General features: G+C 35.5%; 1 protein-coding gene across 2 annotated transcripts in view; it reads right to left on the bottom strand.

The window, feature by feature from the left end:
- The window catches only part of Csmd3 (CUB and Sushi multiple domains 3), a 1,090,370-nt gene that overhangs the window by 253,171 nt on the left and 821,518 nt on the right, over positions 1–15,681 (bottom strand). For both annotated transcript variants that reach the window (XM_051159708.1, XM_051159709.1), the window contains one exon: positions 12,687–12,881. In XM_051159708.1, coding sequence (XP_051015665.1) covers positions 12,687–12,881 — 195 coding nt within the window. The remainder of the gene's footprint in view (positions 1–12,686; positions 12,882–15,681) is intronic.

Raw genomic sequence — 15,681 nt, 5'->3', positions numbered from 1 at the left:
ACACAAACCACAAAACCAGAAAGCAAATATTCTCAGTCAATGCACTTAGGGCCAAATTATCATGTACCTGACTCTTTTGCTTCTGAATTATATATATTCAATGACAAAGATAAGGAAAATACGAACCAGTTGTGTGCATTTTTTGTTTTTGGTGAAGGAAGCTTTCTGCCTTTGGTGTGACTCAGGACATGAGTGTGCAATAGAGAAGAATAAGTGTCACTTTGCTACAAAGTGAAATGGAACAGCAAACCACTTATGTGGAGAGATACTTCTGGAGGGTTCAGGTGTCTTAGAGACTTCATAATACATGCAACACAGCCTCAAGCTGCATGAAATTTCCTATCTGTCTTTTTACCTGTGTAATGTATAATTTATTATCAAATACACTGTATAATGAAAATTATGATATATAAATTATTCTCAGAAACCAAGCTAGGTACTATGAAAAGCAACGACTTCTTACAGGTCACAGAAGAGCAATGCACTATATTAAATCAATAATTTACCAGCTGCGACCTGTGATCCCTCAGTTTGAAAGAACTGCTGTACCTTACAAAACTGCTGGTCTACTTCTCATAAATTACTTATAGCCTGATATAGCCTGATTGAATGTCACAGGCATAAATTCTCTTATGGAACACTGTTGAAAGATCCCCATGGAGCATTGTTTTAAAACATAAAACCTTTCCGGACCCTTAAACTCTCTGCTGTGAATTTTAACACAGACAGCTATTATTTCCAGTATTGATTTTAAAATTAAAGTTGATACTTTTCTTTCTCATGTTTGTTCAAAAATCTCAGTCTCTGTGAAAAATATCCAAGTATCCTGTGATCCCTTTCATGTTTCTGCCCATGTCTCCTGTATAAACCTTAGTATTTCATTGAGCTTACAGACCTCAGAGAAACAGCCTCTGATGGGGATGTTTTTCTCTTTAATTCAGAATGCTCACAAATACTCTTTAAATTATAATTATATTTAAATTGAGTTTCATTAACTTTTTTCCTGATACATTTTGCTATATTCTGATCTATTTATTAATAAAACAGTAAAATAATATTGCTACGAGTTTTCTTTGTTTTGTTTGTTTACTTCAGAAAAGCTAACATCATTTTCCATTCTCCCTGTAATAATTTTGTTTTTTTATATTTATTTATTTATTATGTATACAGTGCTCTGCCTACATGTCAGAAGAGGCCATCATATCACATTATGGATGGTTGTGAGCCACCATGTGGATGCTGGGAATTGAACTCACAACCTTTGGAAGAGCAGCCAGTGCTCTTAACCTCTGAGTCATCTCTCCCGCCCATAATTTTGTTTTTATAAGCTCATATTATTTTATAGCTATTTAAAAATATTTATCTTACTTTTGCTTATGTGTTAGGGTGAGGGGAGGTGCATGGGTGAGTAAAGGTGCCTACAGAGTCCAGAAGACAGTGATTCCCTGGTGCTGAAGTTAGAAAAGGTTATGGGTAGCCCAGTATATGCTCCAGAAATGAAACACAGGTTGTCTGCAAAAAAAAGTCAGAGATCTTAGATACTGAGTCATCGTTCTAGTCTGTCACACTAATTTTAATAGTAAAATTTTTATTCACAACATGGCAATTACTGGCCACCTTAATGACTCATTATGTAAATTCAATAGGGTGTAAGTTCCATCTGTGTCACCTCGCTGATAGTTTGGACTCATTCATTTGATGTTGTTGACTAGGAAGGTACTGCCTTTACCTAACATGTCTCTGTGAGCTATGGCTCCCATCAGTGTATACTTCCAAATAAGGACTTACACAATAGCCCTATGAGTTAGCTGCCATCCTTGACAGATCTTTTGAATGACATAGATGCTAAGTAGATGTTCTGGAGATGCAGAGGATTATATGAGTGGAATATCACTGATTTTGACTCCCCTTTGCAGACATTGAGATATAATATACATGCTAGAAGAGCAGTTTGCTTGCAGTGCAAAATGGTGTGAGTTTGGCCTTGTTGACAGGTTGCATGACTAACGTGACTACCTAGCACCTAGACATTCTCCTCATCTCTGTAAGAATTTCAGCACTCAAATGTAGAAATCTTCCATTCCTGCAATCACATCTCTGTGACAGTCACAAGCTGTGATTCGGTGATAAAGCATACATGACAATGACAACCACTTAAGCTGACTTCTAGTGAATTATTGTTGCTTTGTGAAGCTGAAATCCTGCATTTGGTTTAGTTGGAATACAATTTAATGAGACAATTTATGTGATATTAATCTTCTAATTTAAAAAAGTATTTTATTTTTTTATTCAATTAATTTATTCAGATGACAACTCAATTGTTATCCCATCACTTGTATACTCCCTTTCCTCCCTCCCTCCTGCTTTCACCCAATTCCCCTCCCCTAGGTCTATGACTGAGGAGGACTTCCTCCCCCACTATATGGTCATAGGCTATTAAGTCTCATCTTGGTAGCCAGCTTATTCTTTCTTTGAGGGCCACCATGCCTCCCCACCATAAACACAAATATGTTTTTATAAAACAATTTTATAGAGAAAATTTCTTTGTAATATTTCCTAGTAAAGCTTAAACTCAATGTTGATCTCCTTGGAAGTCTGTCTTGGTTTCTAAATTATATAAAGCCCCTATTGTGGTACAGCACTTCATTAGGTAATATCGGGAGAATGATTAGCCATTTATAATAGTATCTGTGCTTATTTATGTGGGTCATTAATATGTCTGTCTATTTATAGAGTGTTGGAAGTATTAAGTCATGGTTTCTGTGCTTTTAATATTATTTGTACCTATAGAGCAAAGTACAGTGCCTTGATACATATTTTGCTAAATATTCCAGGTTACAAAAATTAATAAAATATACCTTATTAATATTTTCCTATTGGTTAATAACATGCAGTTTAAAATTTATAAAACCTTAAATACCTTTTATGATGAAATAGCAGGATTTAATGAGACCAAAAAATCCCTCTCCCTTTTGAAATAACAATAAATATTTAGGCTTAAAGTTGAATTTCACTTTTTAGCAAGCGTGGTCGGCAGAGAGAGAAATATGAAATGACATGGCAACGGGGCATATGTTCAATCAGATTCAAACAGAGGTAGATACATCCTTTCTTTGAGTTGACCGGAGGCTATTTAGAAGCACCTCATTGTCCATTAGCATTTCTGACAATTAAGTCGAATTCAAGTACTTGTGTGTCGAGGTTGGGGAAGAGCATCTCAGTTGCACATACAGCTCTGTTTGGTCTTCTCATAAGCACACAACTTCCCTACGAACCTTGGAGAAAATGGTTTCCTCACTTGAGTTACAAATGTAACTTAGTAAAATTGTCTTTATTCAACAAAATGAAGGGAAGCATTCACCTGCTCTTCAAAGTGATAATAATAGTTCCCTGGAAAGTATTGTTATGTTACAGTGCAAGGTGACCCAGGCCTCTGACCACTAGAACTCTGAAACTGAGGATTTTATATGGGTCACATAAAAGACAAAAACAAAAATACTACTACAAAAAAAGTACTGATTGCATTTTAGTCCATTCTTGCATGTAGAGGTCAGAGGAATCCTTAGCAGGATCACTGTTTTCCATCTGCCTTATACATACTTACATAGTCTAAAATGGTGAGCCTTCTAGCATTTGCCTTCACTTCAATTTTTGACATAACAAAGACACACTTCTGAATGATTTCTGAGTATCATCAACCATATCTGCCTTTCATCAGCAGAGCACAGTAATTTTATTTACAGGTATAAGACACTGATTGTGAAATAGTAAATACAACATATTTTGTGCTGTGAAGACATCTCTAAGGTAAAACCAAACTATATTTTGCTTTCATATTGTGGGTGAAAAATTATTACTTAAAAGAAAATAAAAAAGCAGATGTTATTGAGGACCTGCCATTTCTAGGCATTCACAAATACATTAGCTATCCAGTCGGCCTCAAGCACAGCAGTCTAGACATCATTAATGTAGTTGTAAATAAATCCCTGTTGCTGTGGATTCATACTACATAGAACACCCTACGTGGAGAGCAATTTGCCTGAAATCCATGCTTATTCATTTTTGTGCATTTAGGCACAATTTTTCTGTGAGCAATGTGTTTGGGTTTATATTTCACCCACAGCTCCAGAAGGACACATTCTTTTCATTTTTATCATATTCACCTCTCCTTAACTCTCAACTGTCATATAATCTGTATTTAACTTAGACATCAAAAATGCCTTTTACTACATTACTGGTGAGGTAGCTAATGAGAAAAAGATAACAAGCCAAATTAACTCATTGATTTTTCTCTTTACAAGAAAAAAAAAAAAAAGAAAAGTATAGCAGTAACATTAGAAGTTATAGGATAATTCAAATGGTGTTAGCAATAAGACAAAAGATATATAGTCAAATCTTCTTTCTACTGGTGACATAGAAATCCTGTTAACAAGTCTTTCTACAAAACCTAAGAACTAATGAAATCTGTGTTATTATTAAATAAACACATCTACAATGCAACATGGGTTACAGGCAATCATCAGAAGACCATACAAAGGGTAAAGAAAATGTCTCTCTCTCTCTCTCTTTTAAACAAAAATTTACAGGCATGAAAAAGGAAAACTGTCCAGCACTCGTGATAGGTGCCTGTAATTCTAGTAATTGGGAGTTGAAAAATTCAAGTTCACATTTTGCTATACAGCAAGTTTTTGTACATCCTACTACTACTACTACTACTAATAATAATAATAAAGAAAAGAATAATTAAATGTATTGTGCTAGGTAATAACTACTTCAGCTATTTACATCCTCAAACATACAGACAACATGATTTCCTTAAATGTAGTCCATAAGAGGTTCCTAATTAGAGATCACACTGAAGTTGGAAAGCTATCATTAAGAAATAGACATCCTTAAATTTTTTCAGTTTACTTTTCAAATGCTTCCAAGGAAAGCAATGAGGTCAGGCAGCTGGCTATTGGGTGCTTAATCTCATCATGTACGTGTTACACAAATCTGGGGACAGATTTATAGATTATTGTTGAATGAATGAGTACTTACAGTATAATACAGCACTTACATTAGTATAAATGAAATGAACTTATTAAAAGAACAGTGTAGATTTTCAAAAGAACTGTTAGAAATTTGGCCAAAAGTATCTATTAAGGTCATTATTTTCTACTTAAGTTATATATGAGATGAACGGTGAAAATGCATTTAGACATTTAGTTAACTATTTTGTATGAATTTGTCTCCTTTTAACTCTCCCATATGACCTGAAGTAATATTACAGATATAACTAGAAAACTTTTCATCTAACTACCTATTCTTGATAGCATGTATGCCTTTATAAGATATTTGTGTTTAACTGTTCCAATTTGAATGTGTTTGCCAGACTCCTGTACTGGAAACACATGCTCAGGGCAAATGCTGAGAGGCGGCCCTCTAAAACAAGTCTTGGGGGCCCTTCCCTTTTAGCAGGTTGGCGTTCTTATCATGGACATGGATTTTTATCTGGAGAGTAAATTAGGATGAATTGGGTACCGCCAGCACCACCCCTCCTCCATCTCCACCTCCACATCTGTCTGTTTGTTCCTTGCAGGACGGCTACCCTTCATTCCCTCTGTCCCAGCAAGAATGCCTGGTCCAGATGTGCAGCCCTTTAGCTAAAAATTTTCAAGCTCTAGCACTGTACCAACCAAGTGTACATATTTTCAAGAAATTTCTAAGTTTCAGATATTCTGTGTAGCTGGAGAAAATGTATTAAAATACCAATAAAAATATTCCAGGCATTCTTAGGTTGTAAAAATCAAAAGAATAAAAGCCAATAGATTCCTACTTGTGTAGGATTTTAGAGGACCAATAAGTGCTTTTAAGAAAGCATGGCTATGAACAATAACTGAGCTTTATTTTGTTTTTTTTTTTTTTTTTTTAACACAAAACATTATTATTTTCCATTTCTGGGATGATAGCGAGACTGAAAAATCTCTTTGTAAGTTGGTCAGTCTCATCTCCACCCTTTCCTAACTGCTTTTCTTGAGAATATAGACTTTGCTCTCTGTGTTTCTTCAGATTCCAAACTTGAAAGTGTCCATGGCTTACTTCTTTTTCTTTTTTCTCTTTTTCTAGTTTTTATTTTTTACATCTACATTTATATTATTACACATATATACAATAAACAACCTACAACAAGAAGAACCATGAAACAATCAGGAATTATATAAATGTTACATTCATAGTGTTTTTGGCTATTTGTATTTGGCAGCCTTGAAGAAAACATTTTGCCTTTTTTTTTTCCTTTTCTGGCTGTCTTGGACTACCTTTGTAGTTCAGGCTGGCCTTGAACTCACAGCGATCTGTTTGCCCCTGCCTTCCAAGTGCTGGGATTAAAGGCATGCGCCGCCATGCCAGGCTCATCTTTCCTATCTTGGTGAGTCTAAAATTAATATCTATCATATCTCATCATTATCAACTTAAAACATTTATCTAGACCTAAAAATATCTTAACTGCTAAACAACTGAGCTTAATTGTAAAACTAAACTATCTAGTCTTCAACCCTGAGTATGCAGCGAATGCAGGATAGCAGAATCCCAAACGAGAAGATGACAGAGACAGTTTGCTGCCTGAACAGTCATGCAAAACTCTCTATGTCATTGGAGCATCATCTTCAAACTTCTGGGACAATATATCTGCCAACACAGGATAAGCAAATCCTCAATAGTTCCTGTCTCCCATGACTTACTTCTGTCTTCATGACCAATGTTACTGCAGGACCAGATATATAATTGGTACTTTTGAAAACGGCTGCCATATAGAATGAATGAATAAAGGGATCATTCCTTTGGATTAACTAGTAATTTAGTGGCCTTTTAGAACTTAGCTTTACTCTAGGGTTATTGTTCCTATCAACTCAATTAGCACAGTACTGGAAAATATCAAGTAAACTGCATTGCTACAACCACAGCGTTTTTATATTTTATGATTTACTTTCTAAAGTTCCCAAATCAGAGCTATTTTTATTATGAATATACAGTTGCAATTTCAGATATAGATATTGATTCCTTTCTGAGAAATCTATGAAGCAGAGCATTGGTAACCAGGAATTGTTTTTCTTAACTGGAAGATGAGTGCTTATATTTTAAAACAAGTGAGAAATATAGTCAAGCAAGAACTGAAAAAAAATTGTGATGCTTAATTTGGAGTCAATTTGACATAATCTGGAATCTGGAAGTCCAACTAAGAAAATACCTCCATCAGATTGGTCAGTAGGTAGGTCTGTGGGACAGTTTTTTTGTTTGTTTCTTTTTTGTTGGTTTGTTTATTTATTTATTTTTAATGATGAATGTGGGAGAGCCCAACCTACCCTTGGATATGTCATCTCTGAGAAAAGTAGTCCTGAATTATAAAAATGCAGGTTAAGCAATCCACGGAGGCCAGGATAGTAAGTAGCACTCCTCTGTCACTTCTTTTTAATTTCCCACCTGAACCCCTTCCTCTCCTGGCTTCCATTCATAGTAGAAAACAAAACAAAACAAAAACATTCCTCCTTACTTGCTTGTTGTAATGATGTTTGTCTCAGCAACAGAAAGCAAACTAGGACAATATTTAGAACTAAGTGGGAAGCAAGTTCAGAAGTTCTGAGTGAGAACAAAACTGTGTGGTTGGAAGAAATGAGGAAGCCAGTCATATATAGACTGTATCCATGGAAGTAGAAAAAATGAGAACCAGTTTATTTGGACAGGGAATGTGGAGCTTAGTATTATAAAACCATTGTTTTATTTGTTTATAAAGGCCATTGGTGACTTTGAATTTGTGCAATATAATCCCGTGAATGCTTTAAGATTATCTTTTCTTTCATAAAATACTACAAGGAGAACAGTATAGGTAAACAGGTAAATTGAGTGGCCATGCCTGTCTGATGGCACAGTGTTCTAAAGTAACGTACACAGTCCCATCAGATGAATTAAATCAAGTCAAAATGAGGAGGTAAAATAGGTCTGAGAAAAATATGTAGAACCCGTTCCTATTCGTGTTGAATTCCCCTTTTTAATATTGAATGAGATACATGAATATTACTCATATATGACTGTTATTTTAATTTCATATGTCTGAAAGTTCAGCAGATGTTTCACCAAGAAAAAAAATAAAATAAAAGATCAACTGTTTTTTAATGTTAAATTCAAGAAAACAGTTGGCATAGATATGCTGTTCTGCAGTTTTTTAATACATTTGACAATTTCCTTGATAAACTTCAGGGTTTCTTCTGATCACTGAGTAGAAATTACAGTTGAATGCAATTGTTTGAGACCTACCACTGGCAAAATAATCGTAATGTGCCTACTCTAAGCTCTTTAAGACATATTTTTGAGATTTAAAATGAATACTTAATCTAAAACAGAGATACTAAACATGTCTTTAGAAACAGTTACATTTTGTAAATTGCCATGATTCTGCTCTCATCCATAAGTCTTTTTAAAATTAAGAGTGTGCATATATAAATTAATGCCATATGCTAAGCAGTAATTGGTAGAATATTACCCATGGCACTTTAAAACATTTCTAGGGTCAATCCCCAAAATTATTAAAAAGCCAAACAGTTGTGGGTTAAGACCAGGGTTTTGAAGTCTTACAACAAAATGACAGCCCAAAGTGTTGATGTCAATACCCACCACACTAAGATGAAGGCTATACAAAGTATTTCCTCATTTCTAGCATTATGGTTCATTTTCAAACAGCCATGTAACAACTTTTGAATATTAACAGCTTAGGAGTCAGTCAAGATCCCCTAAGTTTTTAAAGTTCTTAGGATGCTCCTATTGGATAAGATGACATGAAAACGTGTAGAGGAACAGTCACCCAGGTTTCCAGTAGTAGGAGCAGAGTCATAGGCATACTAACATATAGCAGAAAAAACAACTAGAACAACCAGAGGTAATATTAGAAGAGATACACAGAAGAAAAGGATGCTACTGCCACATAGCTGCCTTTCTGTCAGGGATGATGTCATACAGTTACACATCAGGTTGAATGAAGGGTGGTTTCATAAAAGTCAGAGAAAGCTTATTAGAAATAAAAACAGTTTCTGTCAAAAACAAGATTAAAATGGAGTAGAGATGATCAATGAATTAAATATAAGTAATTTTATATTTTTATTGCAGCACCCATAAATAGTAAATTTATCGTAAGGATAACAGCTTGTTTTTAATGAACAAATGATTCATCAATAAATGCTGTGGACCAGGATGCTGCATCAGGCATGGGTATCATTGTTTACGTCATGGAAAAAGACAAGATCACCATTAGGACACAGAAGGCACGGATTAACTAGCCCTATGCCCTGGTCCCAATTTCTTATTGTTGTTTTTCTTTTTAATCGAACCACCTTTCTTTAAAAAAACAATTTGCCTTAAGCACTAATTGACCTTTAAATGTTGTTATTACTTTGGAAAGCCTACCAATGTTATATATCATTACAATTAAGGAAACAAGTAGCGTTCGATTATCCTGATTAGTTCTTCAAAATATTTTTTTCAATACTTAATTAGTTTATTTACTTAACACTCTGATTCTAGGCCCCTCCCTCCTCTCCTTCCAGTCCTGTTCATCCACCTCACCCATTCCCCCTCTTATATTCCTCAGAAAATGGGATTCCTGGTCCCCAACACCCACTCCAGCTCATCAAGTCACATCAGCTTGTCCTATTCCCCTGTGGCCTGGCTTGACAGCCCCTCCAGGGGTTAGTGACCAAAAAACTGGCAACAGAGTCAGTGTCAGAGACAGCCCCTGCTCCCTTTACTAGGGAACCCTCAGGAAGCCTGAGCTGCCCATAGGCTACATCTCCATAGGGGCCTGGGTTCAGTCTATGCGTGGTCCTCGGTTTGTCCTACAGTCTCCACAAGGCGCTCTAGTCCCTGTTTAGTTGGCTCTGTTGGTCTTGTGAAGCTCCTGTTTCTTCTAGGACCTTCTATTCTTTCCCCCACTTTTGCACAAGACTCTCTGCTTCACCTAATGCTTGACGGTGAGTATCAGCAGCTGGGTGGAGCCTCTCAAAGGACAGCTATGCTAGGCTCCTGCTCGTAAGCATAGAAGAAAATCATTAAAGAGGGTGGAGACCATACCTAGAGAGAACTGGGGCAGTAGTAGTACAGAGGGCCTACAGAGAGAGAGAAAAAACAAACAAACAACAAACAAACAAAAACTGTAGGTAGAGGCTTCACTGTGACAAGCTGGAGATGTAAGAGAGTGGAGACTTCTGGGAGGATAAGTGGGTGACAGAGACTCCTAGTAGCGGGGGTCATGGGAACTGAGGACACGCTCTAACAAAACAGGAGTCCTACTGGAGGGAGGGGACCACTAACCTACCCACAAAAACTTCAACCCAAAATTCACCGTGTGCACAACATGTGCAGGAATAAACATAGAGCGGAGATGTTGCAAATTATTTTGAAAGTCTTGTTGTAAGATAGTAAATCACAAAAGCAAGTGTGCTCAATTAAGTAGTAAAAATTTCAGCAACTCCATAAAACACTGTAGCATCAACTATGGAGAATATTCCACGATCAAATAGGCTGTCTAAACACTGAACAAGGACACATACCTAAACTTACATTTAAAATTATTATTTAATATTAAGTACATTTAGTTCTAAGCCAAAGGGCTGTTTTCTCTGACTGTAGTAAATATTAAGCTGTTATGACAAAGTTATTTTCAAGTTATTTTTTTTTTCTTATAGCTTGAGAATGCGCTGAGCATATTTGTTTGGATTTCTATAAACTTGGCATTTTGGCTATGTGATAAAATTGTTATATTTAAAAAACCCAAAACTAATAAACGTCTCTCTATTGTATTAATGTAAGTGAAGTATTGCAAGTACTTATGTATTAAGGCAGACCGTTGTATGAGTAGGGACACCAAAATGAGGAACAGCTGTATGTACAGCTGAACACAATAAACACAATAAACAAGGCCAAAGTGAGGCATGCATCTCAGGCACTTCTTTTTTGGTGTGTGTTACTACTGAAAATCATGGCCACCCTGTATAATACACAATAGCTGTCAGTCATTTTCACAGACTCGCTGTGTATGTTTTCTCCACTAACTAGGTCTTAAAATTATAATGAATTATTAAACATTAATCAAAAAATTCAGCTTTCCTAAGGCATCGTGTCAAGGGTTTCCAACCTAGGCCTGATGTGCCATTGAAATGTGTGTTGACATCCTATACTTACTAGGGAACATGGGTGTCACCGAATAATTTTGTTTCAGGATTCGCGCAGCCACATATTACTAACGTTCTACCTGTGATTGAGCTAACTTACTAGATGTTTTTGTTTTGTTGATTTTTTTTTTTTTACGAGTCAGGTCTTTTATACATAGCCTTGGCTCAAAGAGAATTCTGACACCTCCTACCTCAGCCTCCTACATTCTGCGATTACAAGCTTTTATCAGAATTCAGTTCTTTATTTCTTAAAAAAAAAAAAAAAAAAACCTATATTTTTTTAAGACATAAGGTTTCTCTGTTTATCATTGTCTGTCCTAGACTCATTTTATAGATCAGGCTTGCCTGGAGGTCACAGAGGTCTGCCCCAGCAGACTTCCCCAGGTGCTGAGATTATAGGCCTGTGCCACCACACCAAGATACAAAACCAATTTTTTAAGCAAAGATTCGATATATCCTAATTTTATAGGTAAGAGAAAATAAGCCTAAAATGAGCAAATAACTTAGCTAAATTAGGAATCTTCCATAAATAATTGTGTCAAGGATTTTTCCTCTGTGTATGTCATTTTGTTAAACCAAAATCTAAGCTAATAAATTTACTTTTACAGAATGGTCTAATGCATCCACAACCAATAGACCCATAGCTACATATACACACCCATTCATGCACATGAGTATATATATATATATATATATATATATATATATATATATATATATATATATATATATATTGTATTTGCATCTCTGTAAATACAACTAAAATTCCAAAAATAAAATTTCCCTTACTTTGTTATGTGAATAGAATATTTTTTCTCTCTTTTATTTATAATTAAATTATATTTGATTAAATTTTGTATCTATTATAAAACTTATGGTTATGACTAAGTGAGTTGATTTTATGACTCACTGGTCATAATCATATTGGAAGCTCTTTCCCAGGTGACATCATTTTCTAATAGCCTCTGTACAACTTTGTACAATGCATTAAGGTCATTCGACTGACTAGCATGTCTATGTTATCCTTCTACAGTAAAATCTCTTGCTTGCCCCTTCCTGCAAGGCCTTTTTAATACAGAGCTGCATGCTGACATACAGTTTTAAAACACCGTATTATTGTTTCTTCTTTTAGACACTTCCTTACTTAGGGAAATACATACTGTTCTGTATCCTAATTTAAGACAAGTTTTCCATCAACTGCACATATTATTGCATTTATATAACTGTGTCAAACTATCACTTAGTCCCAAAGATAAACATATAAATACCTATGCCTTCAGAGAATTCCCTTGTTATACCAGGCTCACTTCCATAGAGAAAGCGAAGAATATATGCAATCTTCCAAAGAATTTCTTTATGAAAAATTTTAATACTTCATAAAAATCTCCTTATTGCCATTCTTCACTTCTAGTTGTATTTTGAAGAAATGATTTTAAATATATATATACATATACATAATAAAAAGCCATCAGAAGTTATATTTCTTACCATGACAACTTGGTAGGACTCTATTCCATCCAGGTCTTCCATCATCTCCCATGATACAAGTGAGTGTCGAATAACCTTGGAGAACATAGCCAGCATCACAGTAGTAGGTGACTGTTGACCCCAATTTATAATCCATTCCGAGTCTGGTACCATTCATTATATTGCCTGGATCAAAGCAGGACTCCCGGAGTTTTGCTGTAAAACAGTGTCAGTACGATATTAATTGCTTTGAGATTCTTTTTTTTTTTTTCTGTGACTCTTTTATAGTATGCTCAAATCCTGAATGACAGCAAGTACAGCAAGTATTTAGAGAGAACACAGAGCTGATTGTGTGAAAAGGAGGTAGAGTGCTACAATGTGCAACCTGGATACATTCAAATCTGCTTCAAGTTCAACCACTTCATCTTTCCCTAAGCCCAGGCACAAACGTGTGCACACACCCCTACACATTCACAAGAGTTCTTTCTCATGTATCAGCTTCAGAGTTCACACTGGAATAGACTCAACAATAAAGAAGGTGTGCTGTACCCATGGGCCCACATCTGGGAAGTCAACTTACCAGGTGGAAAAAAAATTGAATTCAAACTGACAAAATAAAAGGTCCATGGGCTTCTTCAAAAGCAACAATTCAGCGTTCTACATACTACACACTGCACTGGATCCACACACAGGAAACAAAGTATGATCAGTCCCTGTTCAAGCCTCTGACCCTTCACAAGTCCCAAGTGTCTAGCTGGCTGAGCATGATTCACTTTACACAGCAACATGTGGTTTGTGGTTAGGACTAACATGTTTACATCTGTACTTCTCATTACAGATAGTTTGTACACGGTTCCCTAAATAATACAGAATAACATCTACATATAATTCTTATTGGGCTAAATATTGCAAATAATGTAAAGATGATACAGTGTGTATGTATGCATGGGTTGTATACAAAACAAAATTTTTATAAGAGACACCAATACTACTCAAGAATGCTGATATTTTCAGGAAGTCTTGAAAACAACCATTGAGAGATATACAGGAACAACTATGTTGTCTGAGTATAAAATATTCTAAAAATACTGCTTTCAGAAAAGGTCCACTCGGGTGATTACTCGCCTGGTTCACTAAAAATGGAACTTCAAGTTTGCAGAAGTTAATTTTCTTATTTTGAAGGGTAAAACCTCAGTGAATAGGCAGAAAAACACACTGTAATTTTAAAAAGAACAGTAACCTAACATTTCCACAGTTGAACTAAGTCAGTGGAGAAAAGGAAGATGTGAATTAATATTTCAAAATATTAACCTATTTGGTGTTACTTTTACTAAAATTCATCTTTTACAGAATCTACATAACCTGGTTGAAATTTTGTACTTTCAATAATGAGTCATTGAATATAATGCAAATACATTTACTTTTTGGGGAAATATATCGACATATTTATAATATTGTTACTGCAGAATTCTTTATTGTTAGCTTTGGTGTGAACGGAATAGTTTATCTTTATAATTTTTATGTATTTTAAAAATCCTTGGTGAATATTTTAAAAATAATACTGCTTTTGTTTATTACTCTGTGTGCCATAGCATTTACATCTGGAAAAATTGAAAACACCTGATACAAATTATGAAACCACTAATTTTAGAATTATTTTTATGAATAATAATTGTGTTTGCTTTAATGTTATATCTACCAACATATAGATGGTAGGAACCAGCTTTTTATCCTAATATTTTCCAAGAAAGACATATTAGGGGATAATTTTTTTCTGAAATTATTCTGAGATATTTATTTTACCCCTTATAGAATATAAACTAGCTGAGAAGTAGGCATAAATTCCCATTAAGCTGATATAGGCAAATAGGCTTTATCTCATTTAGAATTTCAAGTGTGTATGGAAAATGATTTCATAGCACTGTCAGGTGCTGATGTTTAGTTTCAGAGTAACTGTTCTAAGGTCAATTAATGCCCTTGTCAAGAGCATTTCTATGAGATACAATACCTCTATCTTTCATTCTGTGGCTTTTGGGGGCATTTCTTAAACTAGAACTCTAGGTAGAACCTAGGTCTAGGTATAAAGCAAAGATACCTCTTCCTTATTCAGCTCTCATCATTTGCATGTACGCATCAGATGTATGCACAAGCTGTTCACTTGGAAAAAACAGGTAATTATTCCAAAGCTAAAGTCCCATTTGTAGGAACCAGGCCCGACTGGCTGCCTGCCTGTCTTGCTGTTTCATGTCCTGTTTCTAGCAGCTTCCATGTCTGTGTTTATCTTGGTTAGCTAGTCATGTTTACTGCTCTGAGAACGCGCCCCTCCCTTCCTCAAGACTTTTCCTCCTGTGTGCAATCACCTCTTGAGGGATTTCACCTGGGAGGAGGATTCCTGTTTTGCTGCCTATAAGAAGGCTTTTTGGAACTCTGGGGGAGAAGAATAAACCGCTGCCACGGCTGCTGCTGGAGCTGCAGCTCTCTTAGCACGAAGGACCCTCTGTGTTATTGTGTGTGTGTGTGTGGGTGTGCATGGGTTAAATCCGCAGTCCCTTGCCCTCGACTCGGTACCAAGGTGGCGTGGGCACCACACCATTGACAACATAGAAATCAGCAAAAGTATTTCTAAAGATGATTACATCCCAACAGTGCTACTATTATATCATCATAATTACATTATGTAAAATAAACAAACAAACACAAAATGTCTTTAAGATGCTCAAAATGGATCAAGTGACAAGAAATCATTACAAAGTTTCTCTATATATGGCTACTCTAGGTAATATAGAGATGTAAATAAAATGACAGGGTTGTGGCACTTAAGATTTTTTCCATTTTTTGTATATATGGGAGTGGTTAGTGGATTATAGGAAAGAGAACTTATAACTCACAAATAATATCTCAAGATCACATTACTCAATAAATAAGAATATGGAGTATTGAGATCATGTGAAATGACATTTTTGCTCTGTCATAAGGCTTTAAGCAATTTACTTAAATTTGTATTTAAAAATGTTAT

This window comes from Acomys russatus, chromosome 17 (genome assembly GCF_903995435.1).
Source record: "Acomys russatus chromosome 17, mAcoRus1.1, whole genome shotgun sequence".
Taxonomy (NCBI): Eukaryota; Metazoa; Chordata; class Mammalia; order Rodentia; family Muridae; genus Acomys; species Acomys russatus.
The sequence above is the reverse complement of the archived record's forward strand: the minus strand, read 5'-3'. Positions and strand labels throughout refer to the sequence as shown.